The sequence below is a fragment of the Lithobates pipiens genome, unplaced genomic scaffold (genome assembly GCF_037356315.1).
Source record: "Lithobates pipiens isolate NorthernLeopardFrog02 unplaced genomic scaffold, aLitPip1_a1.2 Scaffold_23, whole genome shotgun sequence".
Lineage (NCBI taxonomy): Eukaryota > Metazoa > Chordata > Amphibia > Anura > Ranidae > Lithobates > Lithobates pipiens.
Genome location: NW_027507785.1, coordinates 11,037,773 through 11,063,892, shown reverse-complemented (window position 1 = coordinate 11,063,892; position 26,120 = coordinate 11,037,773). Strand labels below are relative to the sequence as shown.

Sequence of the window (26,120 nt, the reverse complement as noted above, 5' to 3'; positions counted from 1 at the left end):
GAACAAGTCTATGGGAGAAATCTAAAGTGCTAATTTTAAAGGCTAATATGCAAGTTACTGTCCTAAAAAGTGTTTGAGGACCTGGGTCCTGCCCCAGGGGACATGGATCAATGCAAAAAAAAGTTTTAAAAACGGCCATTTTTTCAGGAGCAGTGATTTCAAAAATGATTAAAGTTAAACAATAAAAGTGTAATATTCCTTTAAATTTTGTACCTGGGGGGTGTCTATAGTATGCCTGTGAAGGGGCACATGTTTCCCGTGCTTAGAACTGTCCCTGCACAAGTGTCATTTCTGCAGGAAAAAAAAGTCCTTTAAATTCACTCGCGGCTATAATGAATTGTCGGCTCCCGAAATACACTCATTGAAAGTCATTGATAAAAATAAAAAAAATTAAAAAAAAGCGTGGGATTCGCCCAAATTCAATTACCAGGCCCTTCAGGTTTGGTATGGATATTAAGGGGAACCCAGCGTCAAATTTTAATTTTTTTTTTTACGTGGGGTTACCCCTAAATATCCATTCCAGACCCTTTATCCGAGCATGCAACCTGGCAGGCCGCAGGAAAAGAGGGGGGGACGAGAGAGAGCGTCCCCCCCTCCTGAACCGTACCAGGCCACATGCCCTCAACATTGGGAGGGTGCTTTGGGGTAGCACCATGTTGATGGGGAGAAGGGCCTCATCCCCGCAACCCTTTCCCGGTGGTTGTGGGGGTCTGCAGGCGGGGCTTATTGGAATCTGGAAGCCCCCCAGATCCCCCCCCCCCCCCCGTGTGAATTGGTAATGGGCTACAAATGTACCTCTATCATTTCACACAAAAAAGTGTCAAAAAGGTTAAAAAAGACAAGAGACGGTTTTTGACAAGTCCTTTATTAACTTCTTCTTCTTTCCCCGCTTCTTCTTCCATCTTCTTTCTTCTGGTCTTTCTTTGGTGTTCTTCTTCTTCCTCCATCTTCTTCTTCCCCATCTTCCTCTTCTTCTTCCTCCACTCTTTTTGACAAGGACTTGTCAAAAACAGTCTCTTGTCTTTTTTAACCTTTTTGATGCTTTTTTGGGGGAAATGGTAGGGGTTAATTTGTACCCCATTACCAATTCACACGGGGGGGGGGGGAATTTGACAAAGGAACACGCTTGCTCACTGCGAGTCTTGCGCATGCAAGATGGAGATCGTGGCCACCCGGGCTGGAGACTCCGACCATATAGGACACCCAGCGACACTGCTAACTGATCCAGGAGTCGTCACCTTCTCGGAGCTTGTTATCCCTTACTTCAATGTGAGTGTTGGATTATATGTTATTGCACTGATTAAATACTTTTGTTTTGTTTTTCATTTCCAAGCCATTTGGTCAGGAGGTCGATCTCTTCACTGCAAGACAAATCTAAGTCTCTGATGGCATTTTGAAAGGAAAACAGCCAGGCTCTGTAGCTTTCAGGGCGGTCATTAAACTTTTCAAGTCCTTTGGTGACTAACTCAAAGAACCTTGCAAAGTCTATGGTGGCTTGGTTAGCCTGCTGCGTGTTGCCATGGTGAGATAGCTGTGTGTAGCCATACCTTTTGAGGTTGACAAGCCAGCCTCTGTCGAACCTGGCTTGAACTTTGGTTCTGGAGGATGATTAGAAGGCTCTGTTACCTCACGTATAGGGAGTTTGTCGTAGGAGGTGTCACTTGGCATGGATTTCTCCTGTTTGCAGGCTTGAGACTTGTCGCTGACTTGTGGCGGTACCACGTAGTGTCTTTGGCTTGTCTCTTTGACATCATCTATGTCACTGCTTAGCTTAAAATGTTGATTGATGTAATCTAAAATTTGTTGTAGTGAATCTTGAGTTTCAGCTTCCGGGTCGAGAATATTGCTGCCTCTGCTGCATTCACTTCTTGGGTATACAGCTAACTTGAAGGCCTCTGCTTTGCCTATAGCAGCTGCTGCTTACTTCTCTACAGTGAGTTTCTCTAGGGCTACTTCTAGGAGGGCTTCCTCAGCCTCTAACTGTGCCTCTTGCTGTACTCTCTGTCTTTAGCTTTCTCCTTTATAATTTGCTCGGGCCTTGGCAACTTCAGCTTTTGCACGTTGCGATGGAGAGTGCATTGCTTGCGGAGGAAGATCTAGAGGAGCCGAAAACTTGGGACCTTGTCTTGAGTGAGAATGCCTGGCTATGTGACATGTTGCTTGCAGGATTGCTTGACTGTGTAGAGACTGTAGTATTGCCATATGCAGGTGACTGCGCTGACAGGGTAACGGGCTTCTGTGTAGTCACTGTCTTAAATTCCACTTGCTGGATAGTCACTGTTTTACTGTTCTGTTCTCTCAACACGTTTGCCCCTGGCGTGTATGTAGCTCAACGTACAGCTTAAACCTTGAATCCTACAATAACCACACGGTCTGTAACTTTGGATCTTTATTACAATGAACAGTTGGTGGCCATATAAGAATAGGATATATACGCAGTGAAAAAGCAATGCTGCCTTAGAAGGACCAGGATTTTCCTCAGAAACACGTGGTGCAGGCTTAGCTGGCTCCCATGCTGTCTGTCCCAATGGAGAATGTGAAAGAGACTTGTAGTAGGAAGTGGAGCTAGTTCCCGATGATATAACAGGAAATATGTAATAACCATAGAACACTGCCCATCGGTAGTGTTTTGTTAGAGCGGCATCTAGTGGACAATGTTGGTATTTTTTCCTTATAGGCCAAAGGCATGACACACACACACCCAGAAACTGACAGACAGCAGCTACGGGAACCTTACATTCAACACCTTTGACCAGGCCTCCCTTCATCATCTGTCCCTCTCAAGATCCCAAATCTTCCTGATCTAACTCAGAATGTTATGCACCACCACCTTGACAGGACTTTTGAGTGGAAACCTGACACTATGGAAGCCACGTGTAGCAATGGACTACTAAGCTAATTAAAAAAAAAAAAGTGCCTCAAAATCCCAGTGAGTTTAAAAGGCCACAAATGACCACTCTACATAACTCAAGTGGAAAAGGAAAGGGATACCCAGAGCCCCACCCACCCGCTTATAGACTTCTATAGACGTCTATATTGATGGGGCACTGAAGCAAGAAATGGTCCATTGTGTCTTCCAACTCAACACACTCCACTCTTGGACAACCACGGTTCTCCACAGAGCGATGCTTCAGGTTGCCCTTCACATAAATTCTGCCATCCTGCCAAGAGCCAGGCCAAATTCCAAAACTTTAAAGGGATTCTCTCCAGGTTAATCAAATACAGACCCTTCCTCTTAACAGGGCCTCGACAATCCCTCAAGGCCAGTGGCTCACTAAAGGCAGATTCAACAACCCTCCTCTCCAGGGACTTCCTAGGAAGAGACTTAATTTCCTCTTCCTTCAACCGCCACATCGGACCCTCAGTTTTTTCACTGGACCACCATCCTGACAGCTCTGCAAAAAAGGTCTAAACCAGGAGGTTCCTCTGCCAGCATGTTACCAAAATGATGTTTAAAAACCATCAGAGAAAAGAAAACCACTGACTGGACCATACCTAGGCCACCCATCCACCAGGGAAGGTAGGTTACAGACCTCTTAATGAGGTTCGGTCTGTTCCCCCCATAACAGCTGGAAGAAACAGCTGTAGATCTTCGCATAGAGAGACACTGGTAAAACACAGACAAAGCTGACATACAGAAATGCCGGGATCAGGTAAGTTTTATTCAGGTCAATCCTTTCCCTGTAATAGTGTTTCTAATTCTACTAGCTGGAAGCCTTGGCATCGGCATCTTGTAGCCTGCTCTCCCACTTTGCAAGACTGTAATTCGCTGGGACCGAATTTAATGCCTAAAACTTTAATTTCCTGCTGGGGCTCTGGGAAGGCGTCCAGTAGCTCAAAGCCTTTGCCCTCCTCTCTCATTCAGAAAACCTCATTCTTATCCAGATTGATTTTTGAGCCAAATGCCTCAGCATACTGCCTCATCACCGAGGCTACCTCTTCCGTCTCCTCCATCCCAGAGATGAAATCAGACACGTCATCAGCATAGGCCACGACCCTCAGAGGAGGCTCACCAGGAATGCCCAAAGGCACTCCGCACAATGGTCCGCTCTTTAACCTCCAGATGAAGGGATCGATTGTAAACGCGTATAGCAGAGGACCCAAAGGACACCCCTGACGTACACCGAAACCAACCTCAAAAGGCCGTCCGATCCAATCCTTTCTGTACAAGGGCTTCAGCCAATTGATAATGCCCCCCTCCAGGCAGGGGCGGATCCAGAGTCTAATCTCGGGAGGGGCACTGCTATAAAATATGTTTATTTGGGGGCAATTTATATGGGAAATGGCTGGTATTGGCGCTTCAATCATTACGGCACCATGGTTGTTATGGTGTCAGGATGATTGAAGCGCATTATTTCTATTAATACATTGTAATATAAAATGAAATGGTTCAACTCACCATAATGCAGAATCAGTGGGAACCCTGAGGGTGTCATTTGCCATGTCGCCTGCCACCAAATGCGGATTGTCACTTGCCACGTCACCTGCCACACATTGCGGATTGCCACTTGCCACGTAGCCTGCCACACATTGCGGATTGTCACTTGCCACGTCACCTGCCACACATTGCGGATTGTCACTTGCCATGTCACCTGCCACACATTGCGGATTGCCACTTGCCACGTAGTCTGCCACACATTGCGGATTGTCACTTGCCACGTAGCCTGCCACACATTGCGGATTGTCACTTGCCCAGTCGCCTTCCACACATTGTGGATTGCCACTTGCCACGTAGTCAGCCACACATTGCGGATTGCCACTTGCCACGTAGTCTGCCACACATTGCGGATTGCCACTTGCCACGTAGCCTGCCACACATTGCGTATTGTCACCTACTGTGTCACTTTTCTGCTAAGGTGGTCTTTTGTTGAGTCCAGAGTGAAGATAGGCAGCAGAGAGATGATGTAATCTCTCTGCTGCACACAGCTTCCTGCACAGTGAGGGCGGAACTGGAGGGATGCAGGGCAGTGAGAGATGATGTCATCTCCCTGCTCCCCTGCCTGCTGGCTTCCTGATTGGCCAGCAGCCCTCCTAAGCCGCCCAGCTGCCCCCCCTCACCCGTCCACTCAGCGCGGGTACCCGCGGAACCGGCCACGCTGCCACCCGTGGAACCGGCCGCGCTGCCACCCGCGGAACCGGCCACGCGGGTACCCGCGGAACCGGCCATGCGGGTACCCGCGGAACCGCCCGCGATTGCACCCACGGAACTGGCCGTGCTGTCATCAGCTGACGGTATTCTCGGAGGGGGCAATTGACCCGTTGCCCCCCTGGATCCGCCCCTGCCTCCAGGCCATACTTACCAAGAAGCTGCCATAGGTACTAGGGCTGAAACTACTAATTGATTATGAAATTAATCGATTACTATTTTCATAATCGATTAATCGGCCAGTAACATAATGGGGTTTAAAAAAAAGAGCCCTTTATAGTACAAAAAGAGCAAAAAATCGCTACTGTAAATATTACTTTTACAGTTCTACAGTAAACAAATAATGAACCCCTTACGGTAGTGATTATCTGCATTGTTTGTACTATAAAGGGCTAATTGTAGGTTTTTTTAACCCCATTATGTTACTAAACGTCTTAGGTCTGGTTCACATCTATGTGTTTTTTGGTATTTTTTGCAGAAATGCATTACAGTTCATTTACATGATTTCCTATGGGACACGTTCACATCTATGCTTTTTTCAGCCCCTGCGTATTTGGAAAGGTTCAAGGACTTTAACGCAAAACTGTGCTTTTTTTGGTTCAATATACTTCCTCGGAGAAGCTGCAGAAAAGCGTGTAATGTGTTTTTGCAGAAATTTGTGTTTTTTAATCTGCCCAACAACAAATTGGCCAATAAGATGCAAAAAAAATCAAATTGCAGTAAATTTATAATACGTGCACAAAAATCAAAACAAACAGCAAAAAGCACTGCAGAAACACATCAAAAGCAAACTGCATAACTTATGCTGGCTACACGGATGAATTTTCAGATGAAAAATCTTTGTACATTCGCTGAATGTAAGAATGTTGTTTGAAATTTTCACCTGTTTTTAACATTCTGTTTTTAAAATGAATGCAATTTCTGAACAAAAAAAGCATACATTGTGTGAAAATTCCTTTGACCAAGACGTTTTCTATTATTTCCAAATTTTTCTGTCACTCTGGTTGAAAATGAATGTTGATTTGACCCCACTAACTATTAGAAAAACAAATTAACGTTCTTAAAATAAATTTTTTTTTGAAGGAAGACATTGTTTGTTTTTTAAATAAAAAAAAAATGTATCTTTGAGTCTGATGATATTTACCAGATTTATAATTTAATGGTATATATCCTCTAATAGTATATACAGTATATTTCTCCTCTAATAGTATATACATTATATCTGCAGATATTAATAATAAATTGCCTTTTTTTTAAACTTTACATATTATACACCGCCCTTTTTTTTTTTAAAGCTATTAATCGATTAATCTAAACAATAATCAGCCAACTAATCAAGTAGGAAAATAATCATTAGTTGCAGCCCTAATAGGTGCTCATGACTGACCCAATCAAAAGCTTTAGCCTGATCCAGTGCCAGCAAGTACTTGAAGCACTGACCCCCGAAGGAGCTGCTGGTTTGATTGGGCTTACCGTTACCTTCTTAACCTCGATGCGTCTAGGGGTTTCCCATGGTAGATGGCCCAAAGAATTGTAGAAACTGACACTGGATTCGCTTTATGGGATATTTATTTGAAAAGATAGACAACACAGTCTCTCAATGAAGGATATGAAGGGTAGAAGGTTAGAAAGGAAAGTTCAGGTACTTTTGGAACTGCAAAAGATAGGAAGTCTCTCACTATAGAAATCCAGAGAATTACCGTTCACAATTGGATTCTCACAGCTACCGGATAGACCTTCTCTCACCAGGCCTAGCAGCCAATAGGGTGTTTAAGTAAAGCAAAGTCTCTGCCACAGGCTTGAATGTAACGGAGGGACGTAGGTAAATTTAGAGAGCTATCATATGGTACCAGTATCTTGCAGCCGGTCTGGCGATACCGCATGAGTGTAGATCCACTTAGTGTCCTTCAACTGAGCCTCCAGGCTCTTCCCGGGAAACCAGCCTTATGCATGGCCTTGTCCCAAAGGGTCCTCCCCTGGGTGCTTCTCCAGTTGCTGGGCCTCTGCTCAGATGAGACGGCACCGGACCACCTTTGAATCCTCCCCTCAGTTACTTCGCCTCGGCCTAGCCAGCCCCGAGACTCGGAATTGGATGGATCCGCACCCCAGGCCATGAGGGCCATGGGGTCTGGTCCGGAGGACCAGGACCAAACAGACAAAAAAGATCTTATGGGCCGGAACCCAGAAGCACGTGATCTCAGTACCTTAAATACCCTCTCCCAGAATGCACAGCAGGATAACACTCCCACTGGGCTGGTTCCGAGAAAGAGTGGCACTCAATACGCCAAGCTAAACTGTGTGTTCATATTTGCCAGCAGTGACAGCGACACCTGTGGCCAAGGAGAACCCAGTGCAATTCAGCTAGACTGGTACTGAAACCATAATTTGGCGTAATTAGTCCTAAAACCCAACTGTGGCTTTAGGAAACATTAAATTGAAAAAAAAGACAGCGCGTGCGCTTCAGGAGCCGGCACTACATACTTTATCAACCCTGCAACCTTGCACCGTTCCAGGGCCTCCCAGACAGCTAACACCGCTGAAAAAATGCTTCTACTCTGAACCGAACAGTGTTGGTGGCTGGAAAGTAGATTGCCGGCTACAGGCGGTAAACGGCAGAAAATTATTTTTGCCAGTATCTTCCTGAAAACATTGAGAAGGCTAATGGGCCGTCGCATGGAGAGAGAGAATGAACCCTCTCTCAGACAGCCATTAAAAACCTCCACCAAATATGGGGCCAGAGTAACCTTAAAGTGCTTATAAAACTCGTCTGTCAATCCATCTGGCCCAGGCAACTTCTTAATGGCAAGCTTATTAATGGCCTTAACCACCTCATCTGCAGTGATGTCCTCTGTCAAACTTGCAAGAGAACTGCCATTTCCCAGTCCTGAAATAGAACCCAGAAAACGTTATATGCCTGCCCGATCAAGGTCCCTCCTGCCCAGGAGGTCAGCATAACATGACCTAGCGATTCCAGGATCCCCGACTTGGACTTCCTCGAGGAACCTGTACTGTCAATCAGGCCTACAACTGACTTAACTACTGTACTTTGTTTGCAATTCTGGTAAGGGTCAGGCGAGTGATATTTCCCATAATCCCTTTCCAGAACCAAAGAGGCATGCCTGTCATATTGACACTCCCTGAGCAAGAGTTTAACCTCAGATCATTCCCGGGTCTCCATTATGCGACACAAGCCTATAAAGAGTCCTCCACAGAAGCTGGTAGGTGACGTACGAACGTCAAGTCAATAATGTATCAAGTTGTTTATTTCTTCCAATGGCCTTGAAAAACTCAACGATCCTTCATTTTGTGAGCTCCCACCACTCTGACTTACTGCTGCAAAAGTCCATGATTGATACCTGTGCTTAAATAAAATCCTCAAAGGATTGACTCACCTTCACATCCTCCAGTGCTGAATTTAGCTTCCAGGTACCCCTCCCCTAGGTGGTGCATCGGGGCTATTCAGAGTCACAGACAGAATACAGTGATGGGAAAACTCCACCACCTGGCACACTGGTGCCGAGAAAGTGGAGCTCCCCTTTGGAACGTGAATCCTGTGTCATCTGGGCATCGATGAATGTGCACATCAACCAGACCTGCCTCTCTAGCTATTTTGTTAAAAATAAGCTGTCACAGTTCAGCCTGGCTTCGGTACCTTTCCTGTCCTTAGTCCTAGTGACGGTGTTGAAATCACCACCTAAGACAACTTGCTGGGCTGTAAAAAGAAAAGGCTTGATCTTCATGAAGAGGCATTTCCTGTCCCATTAGATGCCCCCCTCTCCCCCCTCCATGGAGAAGTCCTAAGACCATGCAGCTCCCCACTTCTACCTTATTAATCCGCCGAGAAGTTACCATGCTGGAAAAAAGTACCGCAACTCCAGTGTAAGGCTTGGCCGCAAGAGACCAGAAAGAGGGGCTACGCCTCCACTCCTTCGCTACAAGAATATCAACCAAACTAGACAACCGGGTCTCTTGCAAAAAGAAAATATCGGCATCAAACATGCTGAGTAAAAGTAAAGCCGTGTTACGAGCACTTACTGATTTTATGCTGGCGACATTAATGGTCGCCACCTTCAAAAGGAGAGGGAACCACCATCAAGATGACTGTGGTATATGTTTCTTAGCCTGCTTACCCCCCACCCTACTCAGAGACCCAACACGCTTTAATGTCCTCTGTGATTCTTCCTCCATTGAAATCACAGATTCATCACTCAAAGAATCCTCACCCTCCACCTCAGAAAGCACAACAAACGTGTTGGACACCTCCACCATCCCAGGCTCAGGTACTTCCTCTTCCCAGACTTTCTTTTTGCCTTCAACCACTCCATATCATCTTGAGACAATCCTGACTGCAAAGCCCCCTCCCTTTCCTGTCTACCATCACCCACAACACCATCCACCTCACTCCATCCACTCACCACAACAGTCCCCCCATACTTCACCCCAGCACCCCCGATATCATTCACTCCACTCCCCGGAGCCTCGCATCCTCCAGTCCTCAGAGGCCAGGGAGTGGGGGTCGGTGAAACCACACACACTGGTCCATCTCCCTCCACAGTCCCCACTACCTCTGGGGAGACTGACATGAGGGGATCAGACACAACATTCATGGACACCGACTCTGGGGGCACAACAGAAGGAGATAACACAACATTGGATGGGCCATCAGACACTGATTGCACTGAGATAACAGAAACAGAGACGTTGGGGACCCCTGGCACAGCCCCCCTCTCATCTGCCTCCTCCATGTCCAGACAAAACAACTCTTCCACCAAAGTGGACTGATTATGTAAGGCCTCAGGGCACTGGCTATACGCATGCCCAAACTTATAACAAATATTTAATTTGCTCTTATTGCAATCCCTAGCCAGATGCCCCAGGTCCTGACACAAAGAGCACTTTATAGACATGATGATGCAAAATGACCCTGAGAACTGCACCTATTACAGAGTTTGGGCTGCCCAGGGTAAAACACAACAATGCTATCTTTTCCAATGAAGACTGAGGAGGGCAGATGCTGGACCATATTCAAACTCACATGCAACCACCACCTATCCATATGGCCCTCTCTCAAGAATCTTCTTCAATGGGGTCAGAAGTTCCCCATATCTCCTCAGACAGACAGACAGGTCAGCAGAAGGAATAGATTCATTCCTTACCAGGATGGTGACATTTTTCACAAGAGGTTGGAGTGAGACAAGTTTTGGGACAAGCCCCTCCCACTCCGGCAGACCAGTATACATATGTTAATACTTCTCCCAGGAAATATCAGGAGACTGGGGGCAAACCAAGGACAGATCATACTCATAGGAACATGTACATTCATACCCATGCCACTACTGCTCCCAGCAGACCTACTCACACCAGATGCTGCTGTTTTCACCTCCTCCTCCCCCAACACACTCCTCTAAGCCCTTGTACACACGGTTGGAGATTCCGACGGAATGTGTCCTATCGGACCGTTTTGTCGGATAATCCGACTGTGTGTGGTATGAATCGGACTGTTTCCGTCGGAATATCCGTCGGACCCAATTTTCCAACTTGTTGGAAATATTTTCCCACAAACTGGTCCGATCGGACCTTGTCCGATCATGTGTAGAGAATTCCGATCGGACAAAGTGCCACGCATGCTCAGATCAAATTCCTACACCAAAGCTATTGGCTACTAGCGTGAACGTAGTCCCGTCGTAACGAAATAACGTCATCACGTTCTGAACGATCGGATTTTCCGACAACTTGGTCCGACCGTGTGTATGCAACAGTTTCGGACAAAATCCGCCGGACAAAATCCAACGGATTTGGTTGGCAGAATGTCCGACCGTGTGTACAAGGGCCTAGGCAAAAGTTTTCCGCTCCTTGTCACTATGCCCTGGGATTTCGGTAACACCTTTCACAGTGCAGCCTTTTTCCTTCTCAGCATTATTTGCCGCACCTGCAGCCATCGGTGGGGATTGTGCAGAAACAATGGCAGATCCTTTCCCCTCCCCCCAGCAGAGTCCACAGTCATAGATGACTTACTGTCAGAGATCAAAGTCCCAGGCATGTTATTAGCAGAGTCCAGTCCTGTAGGCACAGCAGCCATCTTCTCTGCAGAGTCCTGTGCAGACGCAGGAAGTTTTCCCTCCTGGTTGAGGGCAGCACAGTGGTGTAGTAGGTAGCACTCTCACCTAGCAGTAAGAAGGGTCACTGGTTCATAATCCCAACCATGACACTACCTGCCTGGAGTTTGCATGTTCTCCCTGTGCCTGCATGGGTTTCCTCCGGTTTCCTCCCACACTCCAAAGACATGCAGGTAGGTTGATTGGCTTCTGTCCAAAATTGGCCCTAGTATATGAATGGGGACCTTGGATTGTGGGCTCCTTGAAGGTAGGGACCAATGTGAGTGTACAATGTACAGGGATAGGGGTAGACACTCACTCTGGATGGACTGGTGTCTTTATTCAACCTTACTAACTGTGAAACTATAAAACACTCCTCTCCATGCTGCACTGCGTTTTCAAGTCCATAATTAAGGATGAGCTCAGGTGTGTTTGCATACCTCACATGTAGAGCCCGGCAGGAAATCGGCACTGTGCTGCGCCAATCACAGGCAGTGAGACATTTCCCGATCTCTCCAGCCACACACAATGTCTCACTCACTGCCTGCAATTAACGCAGCTCAGTGCCGACATTTCTGGCGGGCTCTACACATGGGCTATGCGAACACGCCGGAGCTCATCCTTATCCATAATGTCAGTTTTTACCAAACGGCTTTTCAGTGAGCTTTATCTTTACAGGTCCAGGTACAGAATCCTCGCCATTGTCCTCATCCACGAAAGGTTCTTTCACTCAAGGGAGACTTAATTTCCTGAATAAAGTTTAGCAGCTCTCCGCCATCTTGATCTACCTCCTGTGTTGTTCCTCCAGCTTGCTGGGGAGGGTGGGAGGCAATGGCCACCATTTCCTCTGGTGAAGCAGATCCTGAGGTGGATGGGATAACAGGGGCAACATCCAGGCCCCTCTCCTCACTCTCCACCCGTACTGCCACCACGATGTCTTTCCACAACTGGTGTCATCCCTAATTTTATGGGACCTTTCCTCATTCTGGAACTTCTCCTTGAAAGCTCCGCTCCTCTCTTTCAGTGCTTTCACCAGATTCTCCTGGAGCTTCATGGCGTCCTCCAAAGCTTTTACCTCCGGTTTCAGGCTGTGTCTCCTTGCTAAATGCTTTGTCATGCACGGCTTTCTCTTTCCCGTACTCTGTGTAGTGGTGTAGTTGCCACTAGTTACTAACATCCATCATATCACCCTGCTGCCAGACCTCCATATATCACCTCTGAGACAATGAACAGTCATTAGCTTTGTTTTGTTTTTGTTTTTTGGGGGGATATAACTTTGTTGGGGAAAGGGATATATGAGATATATGGGATGCCCAAAGACCAAATTACTTTACCATCATATTTATAAGTTAGAAATTTGTTTGAGCCTTGAAGAAATTATGCACATGTATAACATCTACAAGCGTCTCTACCCTGCATCGCCATTCAGATTATTGCTCCTCCTCTGCTGAACGGTGGACTACTGTTCCCAGCTAGCCCAGCTTACAAATCCTGTGCCCTCGGGCCGTATCAATTTGAAACCCCCCAGTGGCCTGTTACCTCAAATTATATGGGAAGCCTGCCCTCTGTCAATTCTAGTTGGGGATTGGTCAGGGCTCCTCACACACATGAGCTGCCTGCCACTCCATTTCTAGGCCCTGCCCCTCTTCTAGAACATTCTCACTGGAAGCAGGGGAGGCACCTCAGAACCAAAGTACAGGTGGTCACACCTGCTGCTACACTAACCACTTCCTGTCCCCAGATCAAATCAGACAGGCCTAGCCTGAAGCATAGTCCTGCCTAAATTTACCTGTACTGACAGTTTCCCTAGCAAAAAAGTCCTATGCTAACACCTACCTATGGTAGAGGGTGCTACATTTGCTTTCAGGCTCACTAGCTTTTCCTCCTCCTTCTCAATCCTTTTTAAATGATCAGCAACCCGCTGTCTGAAAACGGATGTAGATTCCCCTTTTTTTAAGGCCATAGCCAAGGTCTTCAGGTGAAGATGTGGTTTGGGATCGCAGGTTGGATCCCCCAGGGGAACCATCCCCAGAATCTCTCATCCTCACTGGGGCCAGGGAACTTACCTGACCCCCTGGTGTCTGGAGAAGGGAGAGCTGCAGCACACGCAACCTCTCCGGTACAGAGACTGATGTGACTGGCTCAGTATTATCTGTACAGCACTGCAGTATATGTCAGAGCTATATAAAGATATTGTTATAATAGTGTATGACCATAAAAGCCCCATCATATTGTTGAACATGAATATAAACATGAGCGGAATCGGAAATTAATGTATTATTATTTTACTACTACTTTGAGATATGTACTGTATATACACTGTATACAGGTGTATATATATATATATATATATATATATATATATATATATACAGTATATATATTGATAATTGTATTTCTTGATCATACATCACGGGACACAGAAGCTTCATTACATAGTGGGTTATATAGGCACCTTCGGTGATTGGACACTGGCTAACCACAATTAAGGAGAATTCCTCCCTTATATAACCCCTCCCATATGGGAGGCACGTCAGTTTTATATATATATATATATATTTATTTATTGATAATTTTATTTTATTTTATTTTCCAACTAAATAAACAGGTGGCATATTGATCTTATTATATCTCCTCAGATGCGGCAGAAATTCCAAATTCTAGGCCGGGGACTCACTTCATCATTACCAGACTTCTTCCTATACTGAATCTGCAGTTTGTAATTTTCTTCCTCTGAGGTCACCTCATGGTAACGGGTTTCAGCGCCGTGTACCGTCCACCATCACCGTCTTATCATGATGAATGTACTCATATGGTGAAACTCCATTCAAAATTTCAGTTTTAGCTTTGGATGGAGCTGGGAAGGATTATTGGGTTTTAATTGGCCAATATTGTTATAACCATTATTAATGTTGTGCTTTACCTTCATTACCAACTTTTTTGTAAATTTTGTGATCAATTTGTTGCTATGAACATTACCCTGGGTATGATTATTATCACTATGATTTCCATTTTTACTATCAATAATACACTATATTGTCAAAAGTATTGGGACACCTGCCTTTACGCGCACATGAACTTTAATGGTCTCCCAGTCTTGGTCCGTAGGGTTCAATATTGAGTTTGGCTAAGATGAAGTGTAGTATCTGTTCTTATCAATTGTTAGGGAAAGAACCCTTACCCCCTTTGCCAGTTTGGGGGGGGGGGTCAGTTAGTACTTCACTGATGTAATTAGGTGTGGGGGCGGTGGGAGGGCCTTTTTCCTCCTGGGTTGATTCTGGCCTTGTCCCCAGTTGTAGGCAAGACTCTCCCTAAGCTCTCTAAGTTCTGATGCCTTCCTGGTAGAGATGGGGCTGCACTAGTCTGGCCAAGGGCCGTGTGCCGAATGAAGCCTGTGGTGTATGTGCCATCATTTTCACTGTGTATGGGGTAAATTTTTTGAGTTTATTGGCACCTAGGTCACTGCACCATCACACTTTTTTTGCACCTGCCTCTAGGGCCGAGCTTTTTGGCTAGGACCAAAGGAATTGTTGATTCCTGGCTGAAGAGCATGCAATACCATGGCACTTTTACACTTATTCCCTTTCATTTCTCCCTTTTCCATGTGTGTCTGTCACTTTGCACGGTATACTTTTCACAGCACAATTAGTAGGGTGCAGGTCATTGGGCCTGCCCTGAAGGTCTTGGCAGGGGGTGGACATGGCCTTCTAGCTTGGTTCGCCCTTTCTCATGGGGTTTCCCTTCGGGGGAGCCCCACCTAGTACTTTGGGTTGGCTGTTTCAACAGGCCTCCCAGAGCCTGCCTGGTTTTGGCTAGGTGGGCCAGTGAGTGCTTCAGTCCCTGACAGGAGCCTTGCACCCTGGGGGATCAGGGTAAGTGTCCTTCCTCTTCAGAGGAGGTCCATGTGTACACCATGTGCACTTTTTTATGTTCTCAAGTTTTGTGTGGGCACTTTTTTCTTTTTGCAGTGGGTGTTATTCTGCATGTGTTTAACACACCATGGGCTTTTTGAGTTTGAATTGAGTTGGTCCACCCTTTGCAGCTATAACAGCTTCAACTTTTCTGGGAAGGCCATCCACAAAGTTTAGGAATGTGTCTATGGGAATGTTTGACCATTTTTCCAGAAGCGCATTTGTGAAGAAGGCCTGTTTCGCAGTATCCGCTCTAATTCATCCCAAAGGTGTTCTTTCGGGTTGAGGTCAGGACTGTGCAGGCCAGTCAAGTTCCTCCACCCTAAACTCGCTTATCCATGTCTTTATGGACCTTGCTTTGTGCACTGGTCCAAATCATTTCGTGGAGGGGGGATTATGGTGTGGGGGTTATTTTTCAGGGGTTGGCCTTGGCCCCTTAGTTCCAGTGAAGGGAACTCTTAAGGCGTCAGCATACCAAGAAATGTTGGACAATTTCATGCTCCTAACTTTGTGGGAACAGTTTGGGGATGGCCCTTTCCTGTTCCAACATGACTGCTCACCAGTGCACAAAGCAAGGTCCATAAAGACATGGATGAGCGAGTTTGGGGTGGAGGAGCTTGACTGGCCTGCACGGAGTCCTGACATCAACCCAAAAGAACACCTTTGGGATGAATTGTCAAACATTCCCATTAGACACACTCCTAAACCTCGTGGACGGCCTTTCCAGAAGAGTTGAAGCTGTTATAGCTGCAGAGGGCGGAGCCAACTCAATATTGAACCCTCCGGACTAAAACTGGGATGCCATTAAAGTTCATGTGCGTGTAAAGGCAGGCGTCCCAATTCTTTTGACAATATAGTGTATTTCCAATGTGATATCTTATTATTGCTATTAATGCCACTACTGGTATTCAACCTTGTTCCTTAATTTTTCTAATCATGTATAACATAAGAGAATTTGTTTATCTTTCTTTATGTATTTTTTGTGTTGTATTTTAGCTTTAACAAAAGGGGCGGAGCTATAGCCTCCAAAACTAAATAATCTCTGTTTGGAATAAACTTGTACCTGGGCTTGAATGTTATGCTGTTGTCTCATTGAATGTTTTATTAGTTTACATTTCCAGGTATCTGTTCAATACTGTGTTGTCTTCTAAGTTCCTTCCGTTGATGCACAAGGTTCTGTTTACATAAATTTTGTGCTGTCATTGCACACATGCTTCTATTGTGTGATGTCATATTCTTAACCACTTGCTTACTGGGCACTTAAACACCCTTCCTGCCCAGACCAATTTTCAGCTTTCGGTGCTCTCACAATTTGAATGACAATTACTCAGTCATGCAACACTGTATCCAAATGAATTTTTTGTCCTTCTTTTCCCACAAATAGAGCTTTCTTTTGGTGGTATTTGATCACCTCTGGGGGTTTTTATTTTTTGCGCTATAAATGAAAAAAGACCGAAAATTTTGAAAAAAACGCATATTTCTTTGTTTCTGTGACAGAATTATGCAAATTATTAATTTTTCTTCATAAATTTTGGCCACAATTTATACTGCTACATATCTTTGGTAAAAATAACCCAAATTAGTGGATATTATTTGGTCTTTGTGAAAGTTAGAGAGTCTACAAGCTGTGGTGCGAATCGCACAAAATTGATCACATCTGATGTACTGGTGGCCGATCTCACTTCTTGTGACCCGAACAAGTCAGGAAAGTACAAATACCCCCCAAATGACCCCTTTTTGGAAAGTAGACATTCCAAGGTATTTAGTAAGAGGCATGGTGAGGTTTTTGATGTTGTCATTTTTTTCCCACAATTCTTTGCAAAATTAAGATTTTTCATTTTTTTTTTCTCCACAAAATTGTCATTGTAATAGGTTATTTCTCTCACGTGGCATGTGTATACCACAAATGACACCCCCCAAAAAATTCTGCTACTCCTCCTGAGTATTACAATACCACATGTGTGGGACTTTTTCACAGCCTGGCCACATAGAGAGGCCCAACATGCAGGGAGCGCCATCACGTGTTCTAGGAGCATAAATTACACATCTAACTTGTTGACTATTTATTACACTTTTGAAGCACCAGGACAATGACACGTGACACTGATGACAGATGGCACTGATACGTGGCAATGATGACACTTATACGTGTCACTGATGACAGATGGCACTAATATGTGGCACTGATGACAGATGGCACTAATATGTGGCACTGATGACACGTGGCACTTATACGTGGCACTGATGACACATGGCACTAATACGTGGCACTGAAGACACATGGCACTAATACGTGGCACTGATGACAGATGGCACTAATACATGGCACTAATACGTGCCACCGATGACAGATGGCACTAATACATGGCACCGATGATGCGTGACACTGATGACAGATGGCACTGATAAGTGGCATTGATGACACGTGACACTGACAACAGATGGCACGTGACACTGACAGGTGGCACTGATGACAAATGGCACTGATACGTGGCACTGATGACAGATGGCACTAATACGTGGCACTGATGACAGAGGGCACTATGTGGCACTGATGACACGTGGCACTGATGACAGATGGCACTTATACGTGGCACTGATGACAGATGGCACTGGGGACAAATGGCACTGACAACAGGTGGCACTGGGGGCAGGTGGCACTGGGGACAGGTAGCACTGGGGGCAGGTAGCACTGGGGCGGATGGCACTGGGGGCAGGTAGCACTGGGGTGGATGGCACTGAGGGCAGGTAGCACTGGGGTGGATGGCACTGGGGTGGATGGCACCGGGGCGCATGGCACTGGGGCGGATGGCACTGCTCGGGGAGGATGGCACTGCTGGGGGAGGATGGCACTTTTTTTTTTTTTACTTTTTTTTTTAACTTGAGGCAGAACGGCTGCCGCTGCAGCCGTTCATCTCTCCCCTCTCACACTGTCTGTGTGAGGAGGGAGAGCGGCGCTGAGAGATGATCTCATATGTTTACATATGAGATCATCTCCCATTGAACACGCCAATCACGCTGTAAACGGCCGCTGTGATTGGCCGTTTACAGCGATCTGTGTTTGCTTGTCCCCGGGGGACACGGCGAACACAGAACTTCCGTGATGCGCGCCCGCGGTGGTGTGCATTGCGGAAATAAACATTAGGACGTCCAGGGACGGCCACCCGGACGAACGCGCCTGCTCTACGGCCGTCATTCGGCTATAGGGCGGGCGCGAGGTGGTTAAAAAATGTGTGTTCTAAATTGTGCCTAACTGGGTCTTTAAAGTATGTTGATGTATTGCATGCCCGGGATAGGGGTCATGTATAAGGAGGGGGGTGTGCGTAGGTTGAGCCTACTAGGTTGCCCGGTTAAGAGTGTGGCTTTCTTAAATCCTTCCAGGAAGGAGAATGAGTTCACTTTCTTCTTGGCAGGATCCTGATAAAGATGGTGGGAGGAGCTTAGTTGAAGGAGTAGAGCCCTTGCCATGGGAAGGGTTGCCATGTGAAGCATGACTGCTCAACGGACTCCTTATCCTTATCCCCTCTTGTGGGGACTCTCCTGAGTTGGGCATGGTCATGCCTCAAAGTGACTCAGAACAGTGAATCGATGAGATACATGTTGCTGAACTGAGTTGGGATCTGAGACCCCGATGGCTGCAATCTGGCATTACATCTTCAGTAAAGAAGTTATCTACATGTGGACTCTGTGTGAAGTTTTTCAGGTATCGCAGTAGATGTTGTGAGGAAGAACCAGAGCTACCAGTGATGCCACCTGGCTATAGAGCCCTGGAAGAAGCTGTGTCAGCGTATATATACCCCTGGGAGTGAGGGGGGTACAACCACACAGTCGGAAGGATGGGTAGAGGATCCGGTCACCAGCTCCCACTTGTGCAGTGAGAGGAAGAATGTGAGCGCTGCAGGGCAAGGTCGGGGATGCCGGAAAGGTTAGTCTTCATTAGGGGTGCTCCGACTTCCTCATGGCCACACTTATGGCAGACTGTCACCTACCAAAAACCTTGTTGAATCTCCAAGGGGAACCAGTTTACATAGCACTTGGTCCCAGGCAAATGAATGTAGTGGTTGCTGAGAAGTGTAGCCAGACAGCTCACCCCCCTCTCCACCACTGCTGTCCGATCATGCTGGATGAAAGCCAATTGAGTACAGAGTGCGCTCGATCAGCTTCTTCTCACATACCCCAACCTTGTAAGCAACAAATGTCAGAAAAGGGCTCGGTCAGCAAGTGAAGATTATTCTGGACGCCTTTACTAAGGAAGATGTTTCCAGAGCCTTGTTTCAGGCATGCAAATCTACCCTTCACTGGAAAAGCACTTCCCCTCCATCCCTCAGAGCGGGAGGTCCACCCTAAAGTGGACCTTCCGCTCATCGGAACCCTCCCCCCCTCCGGCGCCACAATTGGCACCTTTCAGGGGGGAGGGGGGTGCAGATACCTGTACAGTAAAGGTATCTGCACCCACTTCCGGGATAGCTCTCTGCGGAAAGGGGCGTAGATTACGCCCCTTTCCGCAAGTGCCCCGCTGCCTGCTGGGAAACACACAGATCCCAGAGGCAGCGGGGACCGTCCTTATTGCGCAGCGCGACTCGCGCATGCGCAGTAGGGAACCGGGAAATGAAGCCGAAAGGCTCCATTTCCTGATTCCCATACCCAAGATGGCGGCGGCAGCACCCGAGAGATGATCAGGAGATCGGCTTCGGGTGCCGACATCGCGGGCGCGCTGGGCGGGTAAGTGTCACTATTTTAAAAGTCAGCAGCTGCAGTATTTGTAGCTGCTGGCTTTAAAAAAAAAAAACGCGGAGTCCCGGCGGACTCCCGCTTTAAGGAATGGATTGACCACATGGGCACCATCCTAAGATATGAACGAATCATCTATCAGCACTGAGGATTCCCTACTAAATTTGAAAGGGTTTGGGCAAGTTGACGTGATATACCAGGCCTGGCTCCAGTAGATTTGGTTATTGGTAGGATATTGGAATAGGATGCTTTTGTTTATTAAATGTCGGTTGTTACTATCTAACTTTGGAGTATGCTATAATGCTTTATCTGTATTCTGCAGTTCCCAGCTGCTACTGTAGGTGGGGCTATAAGGTATTTTTAGAGAACAGATGCCTGAATGTAGTTGTATGATGCTGGAAGTTGTAATCCATGACCTGTTTCTGTACATCTTTGTATTGAGTCGTGAACATTTCGGGACTCTGTATGCTTGAATTTGTTTGAATAAAAATCTCTTTTGACAAAAAGAAAAACAAAAAGAAGTTCAGAACCTGAACCTCATATTGCAATCAAAGGGAGCTGAGTCTGTCAAATCACATGCAATTTTCGGTGATAATGGGCAAGGGAGTGTATAAAAATCGCATGGGGAAGGGGGGTGGGCACTGCTCTGGGGAACAAGTACCAATGTAAAAAATAAAAATAAGAAATCCAATGATTTTTTTTTTAAAACCACATCAATACCGACACTTCCCCCCTTTCAGCGCTGTTACTTTTTAAATGACAATTGCGCAGTCATGCTACACTGTACCCAAACAACATTTTTTATCATTTTGTTCCGACAAATAGAACTTTTTTTTTGGTGGTATTTGATCGCCTCTGTGTTTTTTTTTTTTTTTTTTGCTAAACAAATAAAAAAAGACCTAAAATGTTGAATAAAAAAAAAGTTTTTCTTTGTTTCTGTTATATAATGTTGTAAATAAGTATATTTTCTCCTTCACTGATAGGCACTGATAAGGCAGCACTGATTGACACTGATGAGGTGGCACCAATGAGGTAGCACTGATGGCCACGGATGGGGGGCACTTATAGGCGGCACTGATGGACACTGATAGATGCCACTGATAGGTAGGGATGAGCTTTGAGTTCGACTCGAACATTGCCTGTTCGTCTGTTCAGCGAACAATTTGGGCTGTTTGCGGCAAATTTGAAAAGCCGGCACACCCTGTACAAGTCTATGGGAGAAATCTAAAGGGCTAATTTAAAAGGCTTATATGCAAGTTACTGTCCTAAAAAGTGTTTGGGGCCCTTGATCAATGCAAAAAAGTTTTTAAAACGGCCGTTTTTTCGGGAGCAGTGATTTTAATAATGATTAAAGTGAAACAATAAAAGTGTAACATTCCTTTAAATTTTGTACCTGGGGGGTGTCTATAGTATGCCTGTGAAGGGGCGCATATTTCCCGTGCTTAGAACTGTCCCTGCACAAAGTGTCATTTCTGCAGGAAAAAAAGTCTTTTAAAATCACTCAAGGCTATAATGAATTGTCGGCTCCCGTAATACAGAGAACAGTCAATGAGTGCCGACAATTCATTCATTCATTGATAAAAATAAAAAAAGCGTGGGGTTCCCCTAAATTCAATCACCAGGCCCTTCAGGTCTGGTATGGATATTAAGGGGAACCCCGCATCAAATTTAAAAAAAATTGACGTGGGGGTCCCCCTAAAAATACATACCAGACCCTTTATCCGAGTACGCAACCTGGCAGGCCGTAGGAAAAGAGGGGTGGCAAGAGAGAGCCCCCCATCCTGAACTGTGCCAGGCCACATGCCCTCAACATTGGGAGGATGCTTTGGGGGTCTGTGACCCCTCAATGCACCATGTCCCCATGTTGATGGGGACAAGGGCCTCATCCCCACAACCCTTGCCGGTGGTTGTGGGGGTCTGCGGGCGGGGAGCTTATCAGAATCTGGAAGCCCCCTTTAACAAGGGGACCCCCAGATCCCACCCCCCCCCTGTTTGAAATGGTAAGGGGGTTCTAAAGTACCCCTACCATTTCACAAAGAAAGTGTAAAAAATGGTTAAATAAGACAAACACACTTTTGAAAAATTCCTTTATTAAAAATAAAAAAAAAATAAAAAAAAGATTCCAGCGGCGGTAATCCACTCTTGCTATCCAGCGACGGATGATCATCTCTCCGGGGTCCAGCGATGGCTCATCTGATTCAGCGACGGGTGATTTTCAGTCAAGCGCAGTCCATCCATGCATTCATCTTCTGTCTCCACTGAGGAGACACTGCGGGGATCCCAGCACCTGACGTTTCTTATATTAGGAGGGCGGGGCCACCCGTCACCTGACCCCGCCCCCTCTGATGCTGATAAGGGAAGCCAGGGGTTCCCCAATGACGTATGGGTGACCCCGCCCCCCTCTGATGTAACGCAGGTTTCCGTTTCTCCTACTTGCAAACGAAAGGAAACAACAGGAAGTGAGAGGAAAAAAGACGGACGGCAATGTTTTCCAAAAAGCTTAAAAATAGATTTTTTGACTGGAGCTACACTTTAAAAATGTACCAGTTCAAAATTACAAACAGATTCTACTTAACACAACAAACCTACACAGTCCCTGTCTTGTTTGCACTGCCTGTATACTGCTGTTCTGTGTATATAGGGCCTGGGGGCCCCACGTCTTTCCTTTTTTTTAATATGGGTACGGGGTTCCCCTTAATATCCGTACAAGACCCAAAGGGGCTGGTAATGGGCAGGGGGGGCTACCCATGCCATTTTTATCAATGATTTTCATCCATTTTGCAGGAACCAGATATAACATTAAAACCGCAAGCAGTTTTAAATGACGTTATTTCCGTTAAATGTCATTTTGTGCAGGGACTGTTCTAAACACGGGAAACACGTGGCACTTCACAGGCATACTACAGACACCCCCAGGCACCATATTTAAAAGGAATATTTCACTTTTTTTGTCACTTTAATCGTCATTAAAATCAGTTCTCCCGAAAAAACGTCAGTTTTTAAAAACATTTTAGGCATTGACCCATGTCCCCAAACCCTTTTTAGGACAATATCTTGCATATTAGCCATTAAAAATAGCACTTTTTATTTCGAACGTTCGAGTCCCATAGACTTCAATGGGGTTCTAACGTTCGCACAAATTTTCGATCCGTTCGAAAGTTCTGGTGCAAACTGAACCGGGGGGTGTTCGGCTCATCCCTACTGGTGACTGAGGGCACAACTTGTCCTTTCCTGAGTACTTGAATCCGTATGGTCGCCACTGCATCTTTTCCCAGGGGTATATGTATTCCTAGCCCATAGGTTCCTGAATCCTCCCTCTTTGCATCTCTCAAAGCTAATAACAGTTGGTTAGAGCCCTTCCCCTGTGGTGATAGTTTAGATAATCTTAAACGATGGGCTAGACTCATCTTTTGTTGGGGAACCCGGGCTGAGGAGGTTAGGTATCCATTCAAATCTGTAGTCCACCATACCTCAGACCTCGAAGAACAGGTGGCAGTTGCACATGAGTCAGAGTATAGTTTGCCCACTCTTATTTTAGTAGCACACACTAGAGGGTGCCACACCTATGAGCTGAACAAAAAGTATGAAAAACCTCATCTTCATTGTATAAAGCGCGACTACACCATTATATAAAAATATAAATTTTAATACAATTTTGAAAAAACATAGAAATACATAAGTGAGATTTGATACAATAAAAATAGCACAACATGAATATAAACAGCTATAATGCGGATAACGTCTCAACATGTTTCGCCGTACATCATAAGGCTTCTTCAGGAGATCTAGTTTATCTCGCATAAATGAGTATTCACTAAAATGCAAAAGAAAAACATCAAAACACATAAAAAACACTATAGAATAATTTTACAGTTAGCCACTATATAGAACATCATGAAGATCACAACCCAACCCTTAGAGCTGACCTGTGCATCCGATTAAAACTGTACAAATATTCCACCAATGGTTGGATAAACAGGGATCAAACGATGATGCCATAGAGAGGGGTATATTATCAACCGGACCCTTGAAAATCCATCTAGGTTTTAAAAAAATTACATATATATATAGTGCCTTGCGAAAGTATTCGGCCCCCTTGAACTTTTCAACCTTTTGCCACATTTCAGGCTTCAAACATAAAGATATCAAATTTTTATTTTTTGTGAAGAATCACCAACAAGTGGGACACAATTGTGAAGTGGAACGAAATCTATTGGATTTTTGAAACTTTTTTAACTAATAAAAAAATGAAAAGTGGGGCGTGCAAAATTATTCGGCCCCCTTGCGTTAACACTTTGTAGAGCCAACTTTTGCTGCGATTACAGCTGCAAGTCGCTTGGGGTATGTCTCTATCAGTTTTGCACATCGAGAGACTGAAATTCTTGCCCATTCTTCCTTGCAAAACAGCTGGAGCTCAGTGAGGTTGGATGGAGAGCGTTTGTGAACAGCAGTTTTCAGCTCTTTCCACAGATTCTCGATGGGATTCAGGTCTGGACTTTGACTTGGCCATTCTAACACCTGGATACGTTTATTTGTGAACCATTCCTTTGTAGATTTTGCTGTATGTTTGGGATCATTGTCTTGTTGGAAGATACATCTCCGTCCCAGTTTCAGGTCTTTTGCTGACTCCAACAGGTTTCATCCAGAATGGTCCTGTATTTGGCTGCATCCATCTTCCCCTCAATTTTAACCATCTTCCCTGTCCCTGCTGAAGAAAAGCAGGCCCAAACCATGATGCTGCCACCACCATGTTTGACAGTGGGGATGGTGTGTTGAGGGTGATGAGCTGTGTTGCTTTTATGCCAAACATATCGTTTTGCATTGTGGGCAAAAAGTTGGATTTTGGTTTCATCTGACCAGAGCACCTTCTTCCACATGTTTGGTGTGTCTCCCAGGTGGCTTGTGGCAAACTTTAGACAAGACTTTTTATTGATATCTTTGAGAAATGGCTTTCTTCTTGCCACTCTTCCATAAAGGCCAGATTTGTACAGTGTACGACTGATTGTTGTCCTATGGACAGACTCTCCCACCTCAGCTGTAGTTCTCTGCAGTTCATCCAGAGTGATCATGGGCCTCTTGGCTGCATCTCTGATCAGTCTTCTCCTTGTCTGAGCTGAAAGTTTAGAGGGACGGCCAGGTCTTGGTAGATTTGCAGTGGTCTGATACTCCTTTCATTTCCAAATGATGGCTTGCACAGTGCTCCTTGGGATGTTTAAAGCTTGGGAAATCTTTTTGTATCCAAATCCGGCTTTAAACTTCTCCACAACAGTATTACGGACCTGCCTGGTGTGTTCCTTGGTCTTCATGATGCTCTCTGCGCTTTCAACAGAACCCTGAGACTATCACAGAGCAGGTGCATTTATACAGAGACTTGATTACACACAGGTGGATTCTATTTATCACCATCAGTCATTTAGGACAACATTGGATCATTCAGAGATCCTCGCTGAACTTCTGGAGTGAGTTTGCTGCACTCAAAGTAAAGGGGCCAAATAATTTTGCACGCACCAGTTTTCAGTTTTTTATTTGCTAAAAAGGTTTAAAAAATCCAATAGATTTCGTTCCACTTCACAATTGTGTCCCACTTGTTGGTGATTCTTCACAAAAAATTAAAATTTTATATCTTTATGTTTAAAGCCTGAAATGTGGCAAAAGGTTGAAAAGTTCAAGGAGGCCGAATACTTTCGCAAGGCACTGTATATATATATATATGTATAACAAAAATACTATAATTTAAATAAATCGGAGTATACAATTCAAATAATAAAAATGAAATACCTTCAATTTATTTGTGAAGGCAAGATGAACAGAATTCCGATGGAAATAATTCTGAAAACACCTTAAACATATGGACTTCAGTATTTTAATATTTGTATTGGATCCAAAAAAAATTGCATCAAAAGAGATCCAAACGGAACCCAGTAGTAGCGATATCAGAGTACCAAGGTAACCATCTACAGATAAAGACAAAGGAAATTCCATGATAAATAAAAATACAAAAAAGGGAAAAGAGAAAACTTTTGTAGTCACCTAACATTCCATTGAAATTTTACCACATTGGCAGCCAGTCCTCCTCAAATGGATCAGCCAGAAAGACTGATCTTCGCGGGCTTTTTATAGCCCTCTCCACCTCGTTTGGCACCAAATTTTAGCGCCCAAACAAGAGGTGAGGACACTTTGAATGTCATCACAAAGGCGCCATCGTGCCGGAAGTGATGTCTAAGCGCCGGAAATGAC

The 26,120-nt window shown here is 45.3% G+C and overlaps 2 protein-coding genes across 3 annotated transcripts in view; one reads left to right on the top strand and one right to left on the bottom strand.

Moving 5' to 3' along the window:
- LOC143927194 (ecto-ADP-ribosyltransferase 5-like) overlaps window positions 1-15,863 on the top strand; it is a 157,791-nt gene extending 141,928 nt beyond the window's left edge. For both annotated transcript variants that reach the window (XM_077451170.1, XM_077451171.1), the window contains exon 5: window positions 13,881-15,863. In XM_077451170.1, coding sequence (XP_077307296.1) covers window positions 13,881-13,978 — 98 coding nt within the window. In that variant the 3' untranslated portion in view covers window positions 13,979-15,863. The remainder of the gene's footprint in view (window positions 1-13,880) is intronic.
- The window catches only part of LOC143927195 (ecto-ADP-ribosyltransferase 5-like), a 425,121-nt gene that overhangs the window by 312,698 nt on the left and 86,303 nt on the right, over window positions 1-26,120 (bottom strand). The gene's annotated exons all lie outside the window — the stretch shown is intronic.